This window comes from Colobus angolensis, unplaced genomic scaffold (assembly GCF_000951035.1).
Source record: "Colobus angolensis palliatus isolate OR3802 unplaced genomic scaffold, Cang.pa_1.0 Scaffold413, whole genome shotgun sequence".
NCBI lineage: Eukaryota > Metazoa > Chordata > Mammalia > Primates > Cercopithecidae > Colobus > Colobus angolensis.
The window spans coordinates 1,324,838-1,348,956 of NW_012117522.1; the positions used below are offsets into that span (position 1 = coordinate 1,324,838).

The following is a 24,119-nucleotide window of genomic DNA, read 5'->3' on the forward strand; positions in this document are numbered from 1 at the left end:
ATCTTGTTGAACCAAAGGAACTTATGGAAAGATCAACAGTTTTAAACCTTAAAAAACACAGAAAAAAAGAGATGAGCACAATGCAGACATAAAGATGCTATGATGCTATTTTTAATCAGAGAAGGAAAGAAACATGAAAGTGTGGGAAAACCTGAAAAGTTACTCTGAAATATCCAGTGATCCATTTGAAAATCTTTTTATTCTCAGACCCAGAAGAAAAATACACTGATTTAAAGATCCCAGAAAGAGGAAATCAAAGTCAAAACTACAAACTGAGAAGAAATGAGCACAGTAAAGGAAGCACATCACTCTACTTTCTGCAGGCCAAAAATTACATTGAGGGAAACTGGAAAATACCCTCTTGAGATCTGATCTTGATGACTTCAATTAGAGACGGAGTCCATCTAAAGAAAGCATTTTGTAATTTAGGAGGCTCCAATCTGTATCTAGATTGTCTATAATAATGTGGGAAATTCAGACTGAATGAATCCTATATACAGTCTCTATTTCAGAATCCCCACTTCCTACCACCATTTATAAGCTGGGGAAGTCTGTCTGAGCATCAGGCCTGCTGCTTGACTAAATGGGCAAAAATTCTAAACCAGTAAAAAAAAAAAAAAGAAAAACAAAGCCTAAAAAGTCACTTTCCGATCCCTGGCTTATCTAAGGATGCGAGTTAATTTGTAAATCCCCTAATGTGTATAGTTAACTTCTAGAAGAAGAAAAAAAAAATGTTAAAACCTTCTTCTTATCAACTCCACCAGAGTTCTTTCTACCAAATCCTCTTGCCTCAACAAAAAAGGAACTAACCTAACACTAGCAAAATGGATAGCAAATAGTAAATGCTCCATAAGTATTTGATTAATGAAACTGAAGATAGTATCAGATGTTTTCAAAAGAATCCTACTATTCCAAAGAAGTGTCTTAGTTTTTTATCTCACCACTAAAGAACATAAGTCAGTATTCTTATACCCAAGTCTTTAGCTTAGTCAAACAACAGCAAGGTGTGTAGATGGCAAATGGCAAAAGAGTCTATTAAGGAGAAAGATGAAAGAGAATCAGGAATACAGCATTTCTACTTTTACTGCTGCTGCCGCCACTGCCAACACCCCTCCAAACCCAGCACTGCATGCTTGTCTCAGAGCCCATCCTGTTACCCAAATGTTCCCACAGCAACCTCATGGCACTGCCATGAATGGAGACACACAAGGGCACCATTCACTGAGACAAGACACTGACATGCACATTGCTTTGCCTCCTGCCAGACTACGGGATGCAGAGAGGGTGCAGACCGAGGACCTTGAAAAATCAGTTTCATAGGCCGGGCGCGGTGGCTCAAGCCTGTAATCCCAGCACTTTGGGAGGCCGAGACGGGCAGATCACGAGGTCAGGAGATCGAGACCATCCTGGCTAACACTGTGAAACCCCGTCTCTACTAAAAAAATACGAAAAACTAGCCGGGCGAGGTGGCGGGCGCCTGTAGTCCCAGCTACTCGGGAGGCTGAGGCAGGAGAATGGCGTAAACCCGGGAGGCGGAGCTTGTAGTGAGCTGAGATCCGGCCACTGCACTCCAGCCCGGGCGACAGAGCAAGACTCCGTCTCAAAAAAAAAAAAAAAAAAAAAAAAAAAAAAAATCAGCTTCATGTGACATCATGGTGGACATGTGTGAAAAGTACTACCCACAGAGAAACTGACATGACCATCACCAGAGATCTTCCACAGAGACCATGAGCGTCCTGTCACCTGGGAAGCAATGGCAGACCCAGCTGACCAGTGCAGACCCAGCTGGACACAAGCTGCTCCAGACCCAGCTGGGTACAAGCTGCTGGCCCAGTTGCTGGAGTCTAGTGAAGAGGACAATATGGTGGGCATCCTCTATGACAGGATGTACGAGAACCTCATGGAGGAGGTGGATACAACAGATAATAAGACCTACCAGTGGAAGAAGGGGCAACTTTGACATACACTAGCCACTAGCCTGAATGCCGGCACAACTTAATCCCATCTGGAACCAGCCCAACCAAGGTAGGGTTCAAGTGTGTGATGGAACTAACTCTTAGAGAAGAGTTTCTGCAGAGACTAGGCTTCTATCGGCACATCTGGGTGCCAGACCGGGGCATGGGGCCCTGGCCCAGTGATTCCAGGTGCACCTAAGTGGAAAGAGATGGGAAATGGCAAAAGGCAGATGCCCTTGAAAGAAGCAATTCTACCACCTGGAATCTAGGCTGCCCCTACCCCAGCCATCATCTTTGTTATCTATACTGACCAGACTAGACAATAGTAGTACAGTATATGCCCGAGGAGCCCCAATCATTCTAAAGCTAGCTACCCCAGCCCAAGCCATGGCAGGTTCTTCAGGAGGAGGCCCTGGACCAGGTCAGTGAGATTCCTGGCCGCATCTTTGTCCATACCAACAACTCCATTTGTGGATGCCACATCCAAGAAGGTCCCTGGAACATGGCCCGTGCAAACCTGCCCTAGTGCCCAATGCCTATGCCTATGCCTCCCACAAATCCCAGAGTCCAATGAAATTTCCTCCATCTTTAAAAAAAAAGGCAACATTTCTAGTAAGAAAGTACTCAAAAATGATGGGGATATGTCAAAAGGACACAAAAGCCACTTGATAGAGTTCTCAATGACAAAAAGCTGGAACAACTGACCAACAAAATAAATGATAATAATATTTAATGTATAACCCACAGAGAAAAATAAATACCTAACAATTCATACTGGCATAAGTAAATAACTGAATAAATAAATAACTGAAGGAAAAGGAAGAGTGTTTCTTCATAGTAGAATTCAAATTAATAAATGGGGAAGAATGAGAAAAAGAGAAAAAGCACTCTTAGACAAGCATCAAAGTAGTAATAGAGGCAAGAATCATCCATGGATGCTGAAATTAATGGACAAAAGGATGATGAGAAACCAGATATTTGCAAAGTCTCAAAGCATCTCTCAGCAAAATACAGTACTTAACTAACTACAAGGAGAAAAATCAGTTAACTTTACAGTGATCACTTAACCCAATTATCAAAGTTAACTTAGTAGTAAAAAGGCATATGGACATCATATATTCCCTGATCTGATGCACTGAGGATGGTACAACAACACATCTGTACTACACTTGGAAAAAAACATATTTTTCACTCTAATGAAAAGAAAACATTAGACAAACCCATGTGGATGCACATTTTACAAAATAAGTAGCCAGTACTCTTTAAAAGCGTCAAGGTCATGACAGGCAAAGAAAAATTGAGGAACTGTCACTGCTGGGGAGACTAAGGAGACATGATGATTGGATCCTGGAACAAGAAAAAGGCATTAACGGGAAGACTGGCAAAATTCAAATAAAACCTGTAGAACAATTAACAATATTATAACAATGCTAATTTCCTGTATCATTTCTGTAACTTTTTTGTAAATCTAAATTTGTTTCAGAAAAAAAAAAATTCTGTTTTTTAATGCAACATTTCTAGGTGTGAGATCTTACTGTTTCAACCCCATTGTGAGAAATGACCCATTTTGACTAGCTTTTATAATTTTCCTATTAAGAGAGTTTATCAAATGATATCAGATTCAGAATATGTTTGTTGCTGGACTGCAGCAAACACAATAAGAAAACAAGCCAATGAATGAAAAACACACTTCTAAAACTGACGGCATGCTCTTCACAAAGAAAAAACAGAAAAAAGACATGAACATTCTAGTCATAAAACAATGGCCCAGAACACAAATAAAATAACCTGAAACATAAAATGTCAAGAACTGAACAAAACCAACTGAATCAACATATGATGAGATGATGACTTGGTGGGTTTCTGTCGTGGTCAATTTTTATGAGTCTGGTAAGGAAGGGCTGTCATTAGGTAAAGGTTGAATTGGTTCTGGTACATTCACTGAATTCATTCTGGTACATACCCAGATTTTAAGTCAGTTATCCTCAAATAGTTTGTAGCATCCAGTCCCACTTTTCCATTCCGGACCACGCTAGATATGAAAGGGGAGAGCATTGGAGATATTCGGTTCAAGGCCACTTCTGGGGACATTTTAACTTGACTTGTAAATCACCACTGAAAGTAGAAGGAAAGAATGATGATCAGGGCTTACAAATGGACTAGATACAACACACTTCCTGAAAACTGGACAGCATACAGCAGTTCCTCTTGCATGAATAAATAATTCCTTTCCCATCTCTAGTGCAGCCTCTTTCAGTGATCTTCCAGAAGAAACCACCACACTTCTGCTCAGCTACTCAGGACTGGGACTACACCACTGCTTTTCAGGAACAGAAGGAACCCCTGAACTACAATTCCCTCTTCCTTCCCAAAGCTGGTTTCTACACTGCCACACTCTACTTAAAGCAGTCCCACTCTATCTCACAACTGACTTGTTCTATTTTAGTTGAGTCCAAGGAGCCCTTGCTAACAATCCTCTATCCCAACACAAAAACACACACATCACTGAGTTAGCAATCTCTCCCTCTGTGTCCCCACAAGGAGTAAAAACTTGATGGATAATACCATATAAAACCCTACAACAGGCTAACCTGCTTGCAACTATTCCTTACTAGAAATTATGTACTGCTGATATACCTTTTTTTTTTTTCTTTTTGGAGACGGAGTCTCACTCTGTTGCCAGGCTGAACTGCAAGGGCACAATCTCGGCTCACTGCAACCTCCGCCTCCTGGGTTCAAGTGATTCTCCTGCCTCAGCCTCCTGAGTAGCTGGGACTACAGGCATGCGCCACCACGCCCAGCTAATTTTTGTATTTTTAGTAGAGACAGGGTTTCACCACGTTGGCCAGGATGGTCTCGATCTCTTGACCTCATGATCCACCCGCCTCGGCCTCCCAAAGTGCTGGGATTACAGGCGTGAGCCACCGCGCCCGGCGCACTGCTTATATACCTTTCTTAATAATCTTTCCATCCACAGTGTAGTAAAACTACCTGTTCATGTGATCTCTTCCCTGCAGGGACTACATTTTGAATCCCCAAGGTTTAACAGAAATACCTGGCACATGCTAAACACTCAATAAACATTTTTTAATAAATAAATGAGTAAGGGGACAAAAGTTAGAGAAATATTTCAGTATCAAGAGAAGATAATGTGCCCCCCCAAAAAAATTTGGTAGGGGAATAGATATAACAAAATCCAAGGGATAGATAGAGCAAAAATCTACTTGACAATTAAATTATGAAAACATCACCTATGCAGCTATCAAGCAACACAGACTAACATGGATCTTAAGGTATTTGACTTTAAGGCACTAAGTGCTTACACTTAAAACCACAAAAGTAGAACCAATACATCATATCTAAATTATCTGGAAACTCACAGGGCTGGGGGAGGGAGTACACGAATTCTTCTTAATAGATGTCTAAATGAAAGCCTCTTCCTTCAGAGGAATAAGTCGATTCAAATGATCGTTTCCTTCCTCAATTTTAAAGAAAAATGCCACATCAAAAGAAAATTAATTTCCAGCAAGTTACCAGTAAATGATGTTCTGGTTCTAGTTTTCATACATTATACCACATGAAAACTTACAAGTCCTTGCTAAAATAAATGTTGAAAAGTGTAGAACCGGTTTCAATTTATTATTTCAGATAGTAAATAATAAATTTATTTGCTAATTTGATAGCTCAAAAAATAACACTTTGACCCTATACAGTGATGACCGCCAGAAGTATCTTCAAGATACTTATAACACCTTTATACTTATACTTCAGTTCCAAAATCATCCTTTTTGTAAATATAAAACAAGCTCTTCTTCTGACCACTTAACAGATGATCCCCCCTGACTATTCTCTCATTTCAAAGTAAGACTAAACATCTAACACTGTGCTACCAATCATAAAAATCATGTACTTTTTAAAATGTTTTATCACTTATAAGGAGCGTCCATATATACTACTGCAGTTGATCTTCACAAGCCTGAGGTAGTAAAGAAAGAATTTTCATTCCCATTTTGCAGATAATATGGGTAATTATTATCATTTGATTCCGAACAGTATACTAATCCACATCATAATTTTGAAGCCTATTTTTTTCTATTTGCCAACATTTCCACCTTCATGTCTATGTCACAATTCTTGAAGGGATGCTTATCAAAGTCATATGCTAAGTACAAATATACCCATCTTATAAAAAAGCAAAAGGGTCTCACCTATATTACAAAATTGTTCTTCTGTGTTTTTTCCCACAGTACCTATTATTACTTTGTCTCGTTTCTACAAAAGAAGGAAACAGAACCAACACATTCTAGACATCTATCTACCCACTATTAGGTATCATATTACTCACCTCTATCTGTAATTTCATTTACTTCCCCCCAACTCTGTTCCCTGAGAATAATAATTGTTCCCATTTGACAAATGGAAGCTAAAGAAACTTGACAAATAGAAAATTAAAGCTCAACAAAATAAAGTAACTTGTTGAACGTTGGAAGCTGGAGCATCAGAATTCGAATCCGGCTTCTCCAAGTCCACTATACCCATCTTCCTCTCAAATAAACATTGATAACTTCGATCACCAAAGAGAAAAGCATCAAGGTGATTTTTTTAAAGCATATATCTTATAAAATGTGAACAGACAAAAAGTAACAAATTTAAACAAATGATTGCTTTACCACTAAAAACAAACTGGACTATTGCTGGGCTACTGCTGAACCTGGTCTGAGTGATTCACTAGACAAATGTTAAAGGGAACAACCTTGCTCTAGAAGCCAAACCATACTAAAAGTGACACCAATACATTCTAATTCAGCAACGGTCGTGACTTTAGAATGACACCTTAGGGAGTGAATTCTCTTTATTTCTAGGGCAGCCATAATACTATTTTTTGACAGTGCAAGGTTTCACGCAGTTTTAAAATCTATTTCAACCACGAGGAGGTGTGACTTCTCTTAAAAAAAAAAAAGGGGGGGGGCTGGAATACAATGACTCAGAGGTCACTTAGCCAAAAACACTGGTCCTTTGGTGCAGTGAACCGGGTACATGGACAGGGAGTCACCACCAGTAGTAACTCTTACGCATGGCAGCACTATAATACACCCCAGATATACAAATATTTATGATGGTCAGAGTCCCCTGAATGCTTCTCCTGCAATTTGTATTTCCTGATTTTGACGTATTGCAAAAGGAAAATGCAAAATTACAATTTTTGCAAGGGTCTGCTACCCCAAAATAAAGTTACAAAAGGTCCTTTGATGAGAGGCCTGGGGATTACAAAGACGTCTACAGCACCATTCAGGTTCTTGCAATTAAAATTAGATGACAAACACGGAAACATGTGCCCTGCTGACGTCATGGAACGGAAAGGGGTGGCATCCTGCTGCGTCACGTCGACGTCATACAGCGCACGAGGGAAGTTACACTGGGGAAGCAATTTCCCCCAAGGGGCAACATTCGAGAAAAACAAGCTAGCTCAGACCCGAAGAATGACCACCCCACTCTAGGGGACGTCTTAAAAGGGACACTCTCCCCTCTCCCAAACTGTATGGTTCCCCTCATCAGGCTACAAGAAACTAATACTCGGGGTTTACAGGGACCAGGGGATGGGCCATATATGGAGAAAGAGACGCATCTGGCCTTGGGGGCTCGTTCTTGAGGGGATCAGCGTGATGGGGATGAGAAGGGCATCTTTGGAACGGGGGCCTTCCCCATAGGAAGAGGAGGCGAGTCCCCTGGCCATATTTAAACCACGGTTCTCCACGCCACCTGTGCGACTCGGGATCCAACCTCCCCGCACCAGCCCCAGTCCAGGTACCTGGAACTTAGTCCGATCGGTAACCGGCGACTACGTGGGGTACAGGTACCCGAGCGCGCCCCCGACCGACGCACCGACCTGCGCGCGCGCCGCGGGCCGGATGCGTGCGCACTCCCCGGACGTCCCGCCCCGCCCCCTCTGCGGCCCCAGAGCTGGGCGGCGTGCGCGCCCCCGCGCCGCGCCGAGCCGGGCGCTCGGAAAGGCGTCCCCGCGGTGCCTGACAGTTCTTTCCTCAGTGCCTGCCCCGTGAGTGGCGAGGAGCGCGGAGTCTTGCCATATCAGGAGGGCCCTGTTACGTGAGGCTGTGCACGGAGACTATTCCAGGAAGAAGAGGGGACACTTGGTGGGCGGGGTGATTTCGGGCAGTCAGGTGGGCGACCCGCGTAGGCGTCTGAAAGGCCCGCGTCGTTAGGGAAGGCAGGAGCGGCGTCTCTGGTTACAGGGTTGGGCAAAGGGCAGAGGTCAGCGTCCAGGTTGGACAGCAGCACCTTTGAGCGATGACGGCGTCTGGGGAACCCTGGAGGCAGTGGCAGGAGGAGGTGGCGGCGGTGGTAGTGGTGGGCTCCTGCATGACCGACCTGGTCAGGTTAGTCCGGGGCGAGTTACTGAGTCTGCGGCTTGGGGGAGGAGGTATGCTGTGCGCTATGCGCCCGGCGGAGCTCTTGGGCGCTGGGTCTCCAGGGATAGACCGTGCTAGCTTTGGGTATGAGCTGCAGGTTTTCGCAGCCCTCAGCCTGCCTTCCCGGCATGAAAGAATTTGAGTCTGTAAAGGTAAATCTCAGGGGAAGGGACATGAGAGGCCAGGGTTTAGTGAAAGCTCTAATGTTACTAAAAGCGCTCCCCAAAGACCTTTCTTGGCCCCGCTGCTGAGCCTTTCCCCAAACGAGCCAGGGAACTTTGCCTACGTCATTTTACCTCCGAGAATGTGCCTACCTCACAGGGTTGTTGTGAGGACTAAATGAAGTAAAGTGTTTTGTCAAGCGTAACATTATCCAATTTGGATATTATTCGTCTGAGCTTATTGTATAAAATAATGAATCGAGCAGAAGTAAAAAAGACTGTCAGCTTTCACCATGTTGATTGTCGGCATTACTGCAATAGTTTATATTTACAGCGTATTTTTCAGCAAGCCAGGTATGAATCAAAATAAAAACATAAACAGTATTTACAACCACTAAAAACTATGATCAAATTATGATAGAAAATATGGCAAATGATAATTGTTGAGTTAGACTGAGTAGACAGATCCTTCTGATTTATCTTTTTTTAAAATTAAGATAGCTTTTCTGATTATAAAAGTAATGTATGTTCATTGTAAAAGTAGTAATAAATTCAGATATTCCAAGAAAATCCTACCACTCCAATTACTGCAGTTCAGTCTTTTGATGAATATCTTTTCAGATGTAATGCTACTTTTATGTTATAAAAATGATCAGGTATACTACAGTAACACCTCATCTGTCCTGAAATGTTGCTTTTCCAAAGGGTATTAAAGAACGTGGAACTAAACAAAAAAGCCTTGGGGCAATCAAAATAAGTCACCAAATTGCTGCACCAAACCACCTGTATTCTACTCAAAAATTAGGTCTAGGGTCTTCGTGTAACCAATTTAACCTTACCTTAAAATATTTATAAGCTGTGTTGCCAAATTTCCACTGAGATTAGAAAGGTGGGAGTAGAGAGGAGAGACTGCTAGAGGCAGTATAGTGACTGATGAAAACTTGAGGGTGAGTAGGAGACTATGTAACAAGAAGAAACAACAAAAGAATTTTAAATATCAATGGCCTTTATTTTTCCACAAATATTAGAACTATTTTGTCAGACACTGTGCTAAGATAAAAATACTTTCCTTTGGTGACAGAGCATAAAATTGAATCTAGTTGGAGACATTTGTTGAAAAGGCCTGTACATCTTTTTCTAGAGCAAGAGTCAGTAAACTTTGCTGTAAAGGACCAGATAGTAAATATTTTAGACTTTGCAAGCCATGTATGGTCTAGGTCACATTTTTTTAACAACATTTTTTAAATGTAAAAACCATTCTTACCTCCCAAGCCTTACAAGAACATCCTGCAGGCCATAGTTTACAGACACCTGTGTAGAAAGAACATCAGTGTGTTTACAACACAATATAGCAATTGCTTTTACTGGTGATGACTCTTTTCAATAAAAGGTTATATGGTACTTGTTAAATTTTGTATAAAAATAGGGCATGTATTTCACTTTAGAAAAAGTTTCATCAAAAATTCATAAAGTTTAGTTACATAAAGAATAAACCTTCAGTAAACCTTCATCTAAAATGATCATCCCATTCGAAATCCACCTAGCTAAATGTTTACCGTGATTTTATATGTGAAGTGGCAGAAGAGTAAGAAAACTAAAGTGGGCCAGGTGCAGTGGCTCACACCTGTGATCCCAGCACTTTGGGAGGCCAAGGTGGGCAGATCACCTGAGGTCAGGAGTTTGAGACCAGCCCAGCCAACATGGTGAAACCCCATCTCTACTAAAAATATAAAAATTAGCTAGGCATGGTAGCTGGCACCTGTGATCCCAGCTACTCGGGAGGCTGAGGCAGGAGAATTGCTTGAACCTGGGAGGTAGAGGTAGCAGTGAGCTGAGATCGCGCCATTGCACTCTAGCTTGGGCGACAAGAGCAAAACTCCATCTCAAAACAAAAAAAAAAAAAGAAAAAGAAAAGAAAATTAAGTTTTCTCATACATACTACCTGAATAAAAGTGTCAGGGTTAAAATTCAGAGCCATTTCCTTGTTACCAAACTAAGAACTTTCTGTGAAGCTTGACCATCAGATACTAAAAATAACTATAGTACTTTGTGGGGTGGGGTAGGGGAGTGGTGTCAAAGACCCATTTTAGCATCCGTCAGGGTTTTAAAATCTTATTTCAGAGCTAGAAAAATCTGGAAATTATTTATTCTAGTCCTTCCGTTTTTAGATAAACTAAAGCCCAGAGAAGAATTTCTCCTCTTGCCTATATTCTTTCCTTCATAAAATATCCAAGTTTTTTCTCTTCACATGAATCATTAGTAAAAATTTTAGTAAATGATTAGTAAAATCATTAGTTAAAATTTTTACTAATGATTCACTAATGATTAGTAAAATCATTAGTTAAAATTTTTACTAATGATTCACTAATGATTAGTAAAATCATTAGTAAAAAATCATTAGTAAAATCATTAGTAAAAATTTTATTCCCGTATAGACTCTCTCTACTAATTCCCACAGCTTTTCAACAAACTTTTCATGGTCTCTCATTATTTATGACTCTGAAGATCTTCACAGAAATCTGAGTATAGGATTTTCATTTAAAACCCTGCATCTGTGATAAACTTGGGTGCAACTTTTCTAGTTACAGTTAGTATCATGATTATCTTAGTTATCTACTGCTGCTGTAACAAATTACCAAACTTAATAATTAAGTAACGCAAGTTTATTTTTTTATAGTTCTGGAGGTCAGAAGTCTGATAAGGGTCTCACTGGGCTAAAATCAAGGTGTCAGCAGGGCTGGGCTCCATTCTGGAGACTCTAGAGGAGGCTCTGTTTTCTTTCCTTTTCCACCTTCCAGAGACTGCCCACATCCTTGGTTCATCGTGGCCCCTTCCTCCATCTTCAAAGCCAGCAATGGTTGTTCAGGTCGTTCTCACATCACGTCACTCTGACCCCCAGTCTTCTGGCTCCCTCTTCTACATTATAAGAATGCTTGTGATTGCATTAGGCCCAACCAGATAATTCAGGATAATCTCTCTATTTTATGGTGGCTTATTAGGAACCTTAATTTCCCCTTGCCATATAACAACGTATTCACAAATTCTCGGGATTTGGATGTGGACATCCTTTGGGATAGGGGAGCAGAGAGTATGTTATTTTTGCTACGTCAGTGGTTAAGCTTGAAGTAAAAAATCCTACAATACTTAGTTCTCAGAGACTCTTTGAAGCCTATCATTCTATCTTCACATTTTACAGGTGAGATAAGGAAGAAAGCTCCAATGACTTACTCCAAATCACACAGCTAGTGAGTGGCATAGTAAAGGCTGCTACCCAGGTCTCCCAATCCTTACCTTTTTTATTTTTTTAAATACATATTTTCTTTTTTTTTTTTTTTTTTTTTTTTTTAAGATAGGCTCTCGCCGTATTGCCCAGGCTGGTCTTAAACTCCTGGGCTCAAGCTATCCTCCTACTTGGCCTCCCAAAGTGCAGTAGTTACGGGCGTGAGCCACCGTGCCTGGGCCCCAATTCTTATCTTTCCATTATATCATTCTACCTCTAATTCTGACTAGTGTTTATTGCCCTTTTCATCTGCAGTACATTTGATAGCTTGTAGTCTGTACATTCATTGTTAACTTTATAAACTGATAAGGAATAACAACTAAGGATTTATAATTTTCAAGTCTAAAGATAGTATCTTTATTACTGTGCCTTATTCCTAAATTTAACTGTAACTAACCTGGACACCCATGCCTGTTCTTTAGTATCACTTCAGAAATAAAACTGCTTCAATAACTAAGCCCTTTTGGATGGCATCCAAGCCCAACTTACTTTATATATTACATTACTGTGTGCCAGACACTGCTAATTCAATCAATGAATAACCGTTTTTTTCATTTCTAATTTCAGTCAGCTATGAGTAGTAAGTCCTATGTAGTAATAATTTTTAAAAATCATTAGCTCATACAGCATGACAAACAATTGAAATTATTTAATACTCACTTATATTTTTCTCATTATCCTCTTCCTTCTTGAATACTCATCTCTAAAGTTACACATTACAGAGATACAAGAAATGAACCCTGGTCTTACGGGATATAAAGTCAAAGATTTTCCAAAGACAGATTTCCCCCCCAAAAAAAAAAAGTGTGAACATTTTTAGACATTAGGCTCATAGGCCTTTATTAATCATGCTTTCATTAGTAATCCTTATTTTTTTATGACCTGTATCACCCATATTTTCAATTATTCATTCGAGAAGTACTTATTGAATTTATAGTGTGTGCCAGGCACTTCCCGATATGCAGAGGATACGGCAGTGAAAACACAGACAAAAATCCCTGCCTCATGAAGTTTACATTCTAGTAAGACAATATCAGTAGAAATAAGATAAATACACAGTATGTTAGATAAAAGCTAAGGAGAAAAATTAAACATGTAAGGAGGGATGGGAATAGGAACTTTAGATTACTGGCTTCAGAAAGCCTCACTGAAAAGGTCATTTAGAGTAAAGACCTAAAGGAGGAAGGAAAACAAGTCATAGTCTGAGGGAAGAGCATTCCAGGCAGAGGGGAGAGCACACGCGAAGGCCCTGTTCAGTGAAGAACATGGAGTCCAGTGTGGCTGAAGAAGAAAAAAGGAGTCAGGAGAGAGCAATCAGTGATTAAAGAACATTGAGTCATACTCTGCATGAGATGAAAAGCCAGTGGAGGATTTGAGCAGAGGAGTGGCATAATCTTGTTTTGATTATAAGAGGATCTCTCTAAGGGCTATGTGAGAATAAATAGCATGAAGGAAGGCAAATACAGAAACAAGGAGACAAATTGAGAGTCACTCCCAACAGTCTGGGCAAGAAATGATGGTAGCTGGAAAGCAGTGCAAGTGGAGAGAAAGCATCTTTTGATTACATTTTTGGAGTAGAGTTGACAGGATATGCTGCAGAGTAAGAGATCTGTCAAGGATTACTCTAAGTGCTACAGCCTCTGCAACTGGAAGAGGAAATTGACCTCTACTAAAATGCAGAAGACTGTGTGCAGAGAAAGTTGGGTGGGAGAGGGCTGTATCAGGGGCACAGAGTGGACATGGGAGGGTTGAGGTACCTGCTAGACATCCAACTGAAGAGGTCAAGAAGACAGATACAAGAGTTTGGAGTTCAAAGGAGAGTTCCAACCCGGAGATAGAAATTTCAGAGTCATCAGTGTATAGATGGTATTTAAAGCCATGAGGCTGGATGAGATCACTGAGGGTCTGATCTCCTAGGGCACTACAACATTTAGAGGATAAATTTTTAATAAAATTGACTTCCTGTCTCTCTACAGTCCTAAAACTTGCTTAGAGACAAGCTTAATACAAACCTATGTTTATATTTCCATGGCAATAGACTCTGATGTCAACTAAAACTCTGTGTTATCTTTTTACATGCTGCCAATTAAAAGTGATGGCTTGAGAGATAAGACTCGTGTTCACTCAAGCATCTAAATTTAATCCTGCCAAATCAGGAAATAAGTGCCTAATTTTCAAAAGGTTTAATTGGATAGTGGAATAAGTGAATTTAGAAGCTTTTAGATCCAAAGTGGATGAAGCATTGGACCTAGATTACTTAAAAAAAAAAAAAAAAAATATGGCCAGGCACAGTCGTGGCTGAAGCCTATAATCCCAGCACTTGGGAAGCCGAGGCAGGTGGATCCCTTGAGCTCAGGAGTTAAAACCAGCCTGGGCAACATGGCAAAACCCCGTCTCTGCAAAAAATACATAAATTAGCTGGGCGTAATGGTGTGAGCCTGTGGTCCCAGCTACTGGGGGGCTGAAGTGGGAGGATCACTGGAGACCCGGAGGTTGAGGCTGCAGTGAGCCTTGATTGCACACTGTACTCCAGCCTGGGCAGCAGACTGAGACCCTGTTAAACATACAAAATCAAAAAGAGTTGTACTGTACCTATCAAAGTTGATATTTGTTTGACATAATACAGTGCTTTCTAACTGGGACACAGGTTAGAGATTCAAGAAGCCTCCTGGCTGGTCGTATTTAGAACAGAGAAATCTCTTTTACAGTCACATTTTCAGAAACTAAAAAAGGAATATTTATCCAAAAAGTATCATGCTTTCCCAGTATTGGAGGAATATAATATCATCCTTCATTATTCTTTCTGCTTCTTAAATTGATCTGAAAAGTTGCTTATAAGTTACCAATCATTTATTAAATTAGTATTTTGTTAAACATAGTTCTATCAACTGTGTTCCCTAATATCAAAAGTTTAATTTAATTAGATCTCATTTGTCAATGTTTGCTTTTGTTGCAATTGCTTTTGGCATTTTTGCCATGAAATTTTTGCCTGTCCTATGTCCAGAATGGTATTGCCTAGGTTGTCTTCCAGGGTTTTTATGGTTTCAGGTTTTACATTCATCTTTAATTCATCTTGAGTTGATTTTTGTATTTGGTGTGAGAAAGGGGTCCAGTTTTGGTTTTCTGCACATGGCTAGACAGTTATTCCTTCACCATTTATTGAATAGGGAGTGCTTTCTCCATTGATTGTTTTTGTCCATTCCCATTCATGGGAAATTTGCTATGTCCCTTTAACGAAAATATACATTAAAAAATTATGGTTGGGCGCAGTGACTCATGCCTGTAATCCCAGCACTTTGGGAGGCAGAGGTGGGAGGACTGTTTGAACCCAGGGGTTTAAGACCAGCCTAGGTAACAGGGTGAGGAGACTCTGTCTCTTAAAAAAAAAAAAGCATATGACAAAGAAAGCACCTACTGTGTACTATTACAAAGCAGTTCCTTTAGCAATCCATTCCTTTGCCAGCTCTCTGTGCCTTAGGCTTTTCATGTCTGTATTCCAAGGAGAACAAAGTAAGGTGGACTTGTGATGAGTTTTGCTCTAGTATTTTGATGACTTGTTTATAATATTGAAATACTTGTAGTGTGCTAAACACTAAGAATACTGCAGTTCGGAAAACACTGTTACTGCTTGTCTTCATCCCTTTTGTGCTGCCATAACAGAATACCTAAGACTGGGTAATTTTTTTTTTTCACTTTTATTTTAAGTTCAGGGGTACATGTGCAGGTTTATTATATAGGTGCATTCGTCATGTGGGTTTGTGGTACCCAGGTATTATTATTATTATTTTTGTCACCCAGGTATTAAGCCTAGTTCTCATTAGTTATTTTTGTTGATCCTCTTCCTTCCTTTCACCCTCCACCCTCAGGTAGACCCCAGTGTGTATTCTTCATGTCTGTGTGTCCAGGTGTTCTCATCATTTAGCTCCCACTTATAAGTAAGAACACGCAGTATTTAGCTTTCTGTTCCTACGTTTGTGTGCTAAGGATAATGGCCTCCAGCTCCATCCATGTTCTGGCAAAGTACATGATCTTGTTCTTTTTAACAGCTGTGTAGTATGTCCAGAATGGTATTGCCTGGGTTGTCTTCCTGGGTTTTTATGGTTTCAGGTTTTACATTCATCTTTAATTCATCTTGGGTTGACTTTAATATATGGTGTAAGAAAGGGGTCCAGTTTTGGTCTTCTGCACATGGCTAGACAGTTATTCCAGCACCATTTATTGAATAGGGAGTCCTTTCTCCATTGATTGTTTTTGTCCATTTTGTCAAAGATCAGATGGTTGTAGGTATGTGGCCTTATTTTGGGGGCTTTTTGTTCTGTTTCATTGGTCTATGTGTCTGTTTTTGTAGCAGTACCATGCAGTTTTGGTTACTATAGCCCTGAAGTATAGTTTGAAGTCAGGTAGTGTGATGCCTCCAGCTTTGTTCTTTTTCCGTAGGATTGCCTTGGCTATTCAGGTTCTTTTTGGTTCCGTGTGAATTTTATTTTATTTTTCTTTCTTTTTTTTTTTTTTTTTTTTTTTGAGACAGAGTCTTACTCTGTCGCCCAAGCTGGAGTGTAGTGGCACCGTCTTGGCTCACTGCAACCTCCACCTCCCAGATTCAAGCGATTCTCCTGCCTCAGCCTCCTGAATAGCTGGGACCACAAGCCCACACCAGCGCAACTGGCTAATTTTTGTATTTTTAGTAGAGACGGGGTTTCACCATGTTAACCAGGCTGGTCTCAAACTCCTGAACTCAGGTGATCTGCCAACCTCGACCTCCTGGTGTGCTGGGATTACAGAGGTGAGCCACTGCGCCCGGCCTTATTTTTCTTGAGACAGGATCTTGCCCTTTCACCCAGGCTGGAGTGCAACAGTGTGACCATGGCTTACTGCAGCCTCAACTTCCAGGCTCCAGCAATCTCCCCACCTTAACCTCCTGAGTAGCTGGAACCATAGGCACACACCACCATGCCCAGCTAATTTCTGTATTTTTTTTTTCCAAAGATGGGGTGTTGCCATGTTGCTCAGGATGGTCTCAAACTCCTGAGCTGAAGCATCCCACCCACCTCAGCCTCCCAAAGTGCTGGGATTACAGGTGTGAGCCATTGTGTGCAGCCCCGTTTGAATTTTAAAATTCTTTTTTCTAGTTTTGTGATGAATGTCATGGTAGCTTAATAAGAATAGTATTGAATCTATAAATTGCTTTGGGCAGTATGGCCATTTTAATGATATTGATTCTTCCTGTCCATGAGCATGGAATGTTTTTTCTATTTGTTTTTGTCATCCCTGATTTCTTCAATCAGTGTTTTGTAGTACTCATTGTAGAGATTTCTCATCTCCCTGGATAGCTGTATTTCTAGGCCTTCTATTTTTTGTATGTGGTAATTGTGGATGGGATTGCATCCTTAATTTGGCTTTTGGCTTGACTGTTAATGTATCGGGATGCTAGTGATTTTTTGTGTGTTGATTTTGTATCCTGAGACTTTGCTGAAGTTGTTTAACAACTTAAGGAGCTTTTGGGCCAAGATTATGGGGTTTCCTAGGTATAGAATCATGTCATCTGCAAACAGGGATAGTTTGACTTCCTCTCATCCTACTTGAATGCCTTTTATTTCTTTCTCTTGCCTGGTTACTCTGGCAAAGACTTCCACTACTATGTTGAATAGGAGTGGCGAGAGGAGGCATCCTTGTCTTGTGCTGGTTTTCAAGGGAAACGCTTCCAGCTTTTTCCCATTCAGTATGATGTTGGCTGTGGGTTTGTCATAGATGGTTCTTATTATTTTGAGATATGGTCCTTCAATTCCTAGTTTATTGAGAGTTTTTAACACGAAGGTGTTTAACATGGAGGTGCTTGCATGGTACATGCTGAGGCAGCAACCCTTGGATCTTAGAACATCAAGATATACAGTGGTGATGAAAGGCCTAATCAGCCATGCTGAGGTGCTTTGGTTTTATTCTGTAGGCCCTGGAAACCAGTGAAGGGCTCAAAGTACAAGAATGACAGCCAGATTTATATTTCACATAGTTCACTTAGTGCTAAAGTCAGATTTAAAAGAAGCCAATGTTTTGAAGGCATCAAAGGCGTTCTTCTTGAAGACAGGAAGACCTGTTTGAAAGGTAAAGCAATAGTACTCACAAATGTTGATGATGGTGCAAACTAGGACAGTAGTGCTGGGAATTAAAAAGAGGAAAAAGCCTAAAGAAATATTTAGGGGCTCTGGGCGCGGAGGCTCACACCTGTAATCCCAGCACTTTGGGAGGCTGAGGCAGGCGGATCACGAGGTCAGGACGTCAAAACCATCCTGGCTAACACGGTGAAACCCCGTCTCTACTAAAAATACAAAAAATTAGCCAGGCGTGGTGGCGGGCACCTGTAGTCCCAGCTACTCAGGAGGCTGAGGCAGGAGAATGGCATGAACCTGGGAGGCGGAGCTTGCAGTGAGCCGAGATCATGCCACTGCACTCCAGCCTGGGCAATAGAACAAGACTCCATCTCAAAAAAAAAAAAAAGAAAAAGAAAAGAAGAAATATTTAGGGGCTAAAATAGTTGGAAACAACTGTCTAGTAAAGTGGGCATGAATCAAGCATTTGCTCTCTGATCTTTTATAAGAAAACACTAATGTTGAAACTTTACTTTCCCACATTGACAAGACCTAGAAGGTAGAGTCCTTGGAAAGAATCCCATCTGATAGAACAACAGCATTCCATGCTTACTACTTTTATTGGGGAAGGGCAGTTATATTCCTTAAAAATCAAAATAAATGTTATCAAATAATTAAGAGATAGTCAGATTCTCTCTAGGGGAAAAAAGTCCTAATTTGGTTTTGAGATTTAAGAAAAAATACAGGTATTCTTTCATAATTGTAATGGAGACGCTAATGACAAATATAGCTCCAAAAGTTTGCAAATATTAAATGGAGGCAATGAAATGACAGAAGATATAAACATAAAATAGAATGTTAAAATACGAAATAGAATCTTCCATATACCAGTACAACATTCTTAAGGAATAAAAAAACTATGCAAAGCTCAACCACCCATGTAACAAAGATATTTATAATGTGTAAATTGTTGTCGGGGATCTTAGGTCCTGTGGAACTAGAGAATATCTGAGTAGCAAAGAAACTTGAGTTCATTTTTGTGTTGAAATGACCACCCTATTCATTTTAAATATAGGAAGCACAAGTCTAGAAAGAATTAACTGATTTTCCCCCAGCTAATACCTAATTAAGATTAGAGCCAGGATTAAAGTTTTTATCTTTCGGCTCTCAAATACTAACACATTGTGTTATTGTGAAGTTTTGAGTAGCATTTCAGAAGTTTGACATGTACTGGATTTGCAGGAGACAAAGTGTTCAGAAGTGCTAGTAAGGACCAATTTCCTTGAAAAAGAAAACAAAGCTAATATTGCAATTATCAGTATCAGAGTACTTAGTATTATTGTCCTTTAGAATTTTTTTCAGACCTGCCATTTTTATTATATATGCATAATTTACCGTTTTTAATTTACAATTCATTAGCATTAAGTACATCCACATTTTTTTACAAACATCACCACTAAACATCTCCAAAACTTTTTTCATATTCCTAAACGGAAATGATGTCCTTATTAAACAATAGCTCCCTATCCCCTCCTCCCCTCAGCCCCTGGCAACTACTATTCTACTTTCTATCGCTATGGATTTGACTACTTTAGGTACATTATGTAAGTGGAATCATGCATTCTTTGCCCTTATGTGACTTACTTATTCCACTTGGCATAACATCCTCAAGAAAGGGTAAGTAAACTTGAAGACATGGTAATAGAGATTATCCAAATTTAAGCATAGAGGAAAAATGCCCAGAGCCTCTGTAACCTGCGGAACAGTCTACCATATGTATAATTGGGAGTCAAAGTATCTCATATAGGTGGAGTCTTTGTAACTGGCTTACTTCACTTAGCATAATGTTTTCAAAATGTATCCATGTTGTAGCATGTTTCAGAATTTTCTTCCTTTTAAGGCTGAAAAATACTCCATTTATGTACATTACACATTTTGTTTATTCATCTGTCAATGGACATTTGGGTTGCTTCTACCTTTGGGCTATTGTGAACAATGCTGCTATTAACATGGGTGTACAAATATCTGTTTGAGCCCCTGTTTTCAGTTCTTTTGAGTATATACCCAAAAGTGGGATTGCTGGATCATATGGTAATTCTATGTTTAATTTTTTGGGGGACCCATCATACTGTTTTCCATAACAGCAACACTGCTTTTCCTTTTAGTTTCTTGCATTTTCTTTGTAAAGTCCCTATTCATCTTACTCACCAAGCCTCCCTTTTCCTATTTCAGTTTAGACTATTTTTTTGTTTTGTCTCCCATTTGTAGTCCCTCTTTTATGTCCTCTTATGCAATTTTGCATCCCCGTATGCATGTATATCTGTCATGTCTAAGTATATGTTTGTGCAAGAGGAAAAATGTGTCTGTACAGGCAAGCTCAGTAAACCTCATACCTTCTCTGCCCTCCTCAGTCTCAGCAGCATCATTTTTGTGGCCATTTAATACTCTGTTACGTAGAGATACAAAAATTTGTTGATTCAGTACCCTAAATAAGTACTTTTAAGTTGTTTCTGTTTGCCATGATGAACTTCTTTGAACACTTATCTTTTGGACTCATGTCTGTTTCCTTAGGTAAATTCCTAGAGATGGAATTTCTAGGTCAAAGGAAATAACATTCTTGTTTGTGTTTTGTTTTCTTTTGAGTCAAGGTCTAGTTCTGTCACCCAGGCCGGAATGCAGTGTCGCGATCGCAGCTCACTGCAGCCTTGACCTTCCAGGCTCAATCAATCCTCCCACCTCAGCCTTCTGAGTAGCTGGGACTACAGGTGCATGCCACCATGTCCAGCTAATTTTTTGTATTTTATTTTTGGTTGAGACAAGAGTCTCGCCATGTTGCCCAGGCTGCTCTCAAACTCCTGACCCCAAGCTATCTGCCCACCTTGGCCTCCCAAAGTGCAGTGATTACAGACGTGAGACACCATACCTGGCTGGAAATAACATTTTTTAAACTTTTGAAATATATTGGCAATTTGCCTTCATAAAAGTTCTTCTGAAATACACTCCTACTCACAGTGTATGAAAAGGCCTATTTCCTGGATTTTTAACGAACACATTACTAGTTGAGAGATGATAAAAGTTTTCATGTTTGATTATAAAAGGAGATGTCGAATGTTTTCCAGATGTTTGTTAGTTATTTGTGTTTCTTTTGTGAGTTGCCAGCCACGGATCTTTGTCCATTTTTCTGTTGAACACTCCTTAAGATTTTAAACAGAGTTCAAAGAAAAAAAAAGCGTAAAGATGCTGGTTAAGAGTTCTGCAGCAAAGAAACTAATAGTGTAAGGGTGAAAGGAGAATTTTAAGACTCTGGCTAGCATAAAATATTGTGGAAATATGGAAGAGAGAGATTCTCAACCCTGGTTGCCATTTGGAATCTGTTAAACCAGACTCTCCAGGGAGGAAATCCAGGCATCAATTTTTGTTTTTTAAATTCCCCGTAAATTTTAATGTGCCACAGGGATAGAGAAAAAGTGACTTACTGATAAAAGCAGGAACTGTGAAGTAGAATGTGACAAAATACTGTAGCCATTTGGAGAAATTAACCTTTAAGAGAAAGGGGTTGGAGTTATTCCTGACCAAGGGGAATCATAATTGGCACAGATAAACACATCAGTGTTTAAGTGGCATCATACCTGGTTATCCAGTCTCTCCACTGTGGTAATACAGAGTCTTCATTCTTGACACACTGTATCACATGATGCTGTCCAGTGAATATCAGTTCTTGAATTATGTGAGTTCCACCCAGGACAGTTGCCTCCTAGTTAAGTGGCTGCATCTTCCTCCATTCTGACAGTGATTGTACAATGTTAAAACTAAACTGTAAGCTAAGTGAGGACAGGGTCTGAATATCTCCAGAACTTCACACAGAGTCTGGAATGTAGTAACTGTAACAAATATATGCTGAGAATGGACTGAGTATCACAAAAACCATCTGAGATTATTCCAGTTTCTTCCATAGTTTTCATACTAAATCAAGATGTGCTTCATTGAATACAGTTTTGAGCACTTCTTAGTACTTTCTACACAGTAATGAACTACCTTTTTGTCATATTATCTTCAAGGACAAGGTTTCTTTGAATTGTATAAGGTTTGTCTTATGATGACTGCTTGAAGACACTTTTTTGAGACCTCAAATTCTTCATATGAGCATTTAAAATATTTCCATCTGCCTTACTTTACCTTCTTTATGATTTTTATATCACTAGTTTGACTTGGAGTGTTTCTTGTATACATGCAGAAGGCTGCTATAAATTATCTCTGTTTGTATATGGTTGATGTGTTTTCTAAATAAAAGCTGAGAGTTTTGTTTTTGCTTTGGGTTTGGAGTTTTTTGTTTCAGGGTGTTTGGGGTTTTTTTTGTTTGTTTGTTTTGGTTTGTTTCCCAAATACATCACATATTAGGTACTGGCTTGTCTTCCATAGTCAAAAATATCTTCAAATGCAATTCTTCTGTAGCATTGCAGAAAGTAATTTGTGCAACAGTTTTTTAAGTACCCTTTACAAATTATATTTTACATCTGCCTTTTTACCACCAGTTTAAAAAGTTACAATTCATATACTGTTATAGCAACAATATTGGTTTTTTCTGAGTTAGAAATCTTCATTTTGAAGTGAGAAACACAGATCTACATTTTTAGTTACCTAAGTTTTCAACCAAATACTCTGCCAAAAATCTTTTAGAAACTCGATTTTAAAGTCCTTCAGGCTGTCTCAATGAAAATCATAAGCAGTTCTTTGGTATTCTGTCAAGACCATAAAGAAAATAGAATATTATCTAAAATGTTTCTTTTAAGCTATTTCAAACTATCACAGTACCTTGCTCAAAGTAGTTACTCAGTGAACATTTGTGGAGGGAAGGAGGGAATGCTGGCATGCCACAGTTGCCCAAGAATAGCAGCTATGTAGAATGGCTGTGTGGGGACCCTGGTTCCAGCAGAACTTTCACCCTACTGACAGCTGCAGCCAGGAAACTGCATTATTTAACTGGTTAGTTCTTTGGGTTGTAATGAGCAGAGGATCATTTCAGTTACTTCAAGAATGGATACTTGCTTGCAAGGGGACCCAGAATTAGCTTAACAGCCGCGTCTCAGGAAGAGCAGGAACCAGGGAAGGTTCCTAGGAAATGGATTGTTGTTGAATTTTACCCCAGTGCTCCATCATTACCCTGGCCCCACTGTCCTCCCCATGTGTGCTCCATACCCTCGCTCCTCTCTCTATTTGCAGGCTTTCTCTGCGAGTATAGCACCTACTCCTTCCCAACCCTGCCAGTGTTTTGCCCTTATTGGTCTCCTTTACACCCCTGCATCCATTCAAGCTTCTGCTTCCACCACAAATTGCTTCCTTCTTGCCATGTTTGTTGTTTGTTGGGTGTTCAACTGTGGTGTTTTATATACATTCATTAAGCTAGGCTGACTTTCTGTCTGCTTGACGTGTCCCTTACCTAGGGAATTGTATTAACATCACCTACCGTGATGGTGGATTTGACAATTTCTTGTTGTTGTTATATTTATTTTGGTTTTATGTATTTTACAGCTATTTTATTGGTTATATTTAGACTTGAATTATTACATTTTCCTGCCGAGTTTAACCGTTTTTCCCCCTTTCCTGTGGTGCTGATGAATTTAACCTTTTGATTAAAGCGAGTTGCCATATTTTATCTGTCTTTGCCCTAAGCTTTTTTATTTTTTAATTTTCGGCTAATATCGGTAAAGCTATTTTGCCAATAGCTTTATTTTAGTTGCTATTTGCCTTGTATATCTTGTCCTGTCTTTTTTTCTTTTCTCCCTTCATTGTGTCTCATAAACAGCATATACCTGGATTTTAGCCTTTTGTTGGCTTGATTTATTAATTTTTTTTATAACTGCAATACTTTTTTCTTTTTACTAGAGAATGTAATCCAGTCACATTTGTTGGGAGTTCTGATTTATTTGAATTTATTTTAAATGTGTTATGTTACAATACACAACTCTTTAGAACACTATTTTTCTTTCTTTTTTTTTTTTGGAGATAATCACATGTTATTTATTGTCTCTTGACATAATAAACTGTATTAATGAATTTTAAGGAGTTATCCTGGTATTCCTAGAATAATCCCACTTGATCCCATTTTTTTTTTTAATTATACTTTAAGTTCTAGGGTACATGTGCATAACGTGCAGGTTTGTTACATATGTATACTTGTGCCATGTTGGTGTGCTGCACCCATCAACTCGTCA

The 24,119-nt window shown here is 39.7% G+C and overlaps 2 protein-coding genes across 3 annotated transcripts in view; one reads left to right on the forward strand and one right to left on the reverse strand.

Annotated features, from left to right (window-relative positions):
- Nucleotides 1–7,922, reverse strand: part of BRE (brain and reproductive organ-expressed (TNFRSF1A modulator)) — a 457,102-nt gene extending 449,180 nt beyond the window's left edge. Inside the window, exons 1-2 of the mRNA XM_011956325.1 lie at nucleotides 7,765–7,922; nucleotides 3,919–4,070 (exon numbers count right to left, since the gene is read on the reverse strand). Coding sequence (XP_011811715.1) covers nucleotides 3,919–4,046 — 128 coding nt within the window. The 5' untranslated portion in view covers nucleotides 4,047–4,070; nucleotides 7,765–7,922. The remainder of the gene's footprint in view (nucleotides 1–3,918; nucleotides 4,071–7,764) is intronic.
- Nucleotides 7,879–24,119, forward strand: part of RBKS (ribokinase) — a 119,509-nt gene continuing 103,268 nt past the window's right edge. For both annotated transcript variants that reach the window (XM_011956296.1, XM_011956297.1), the window contains exon 1: nucleotides 7,879–8,350. In XM_011956296.1, the coding sequence (XP_011811686.1) occupies nucleotides 8,262–8,350 (89 nt within the window). In that variant the 5' untranslated portion in view covers nucleotides 7,879–8,261. The remainder of the gene's footprint in view (nucleotides 8,351–24,119) is intronic.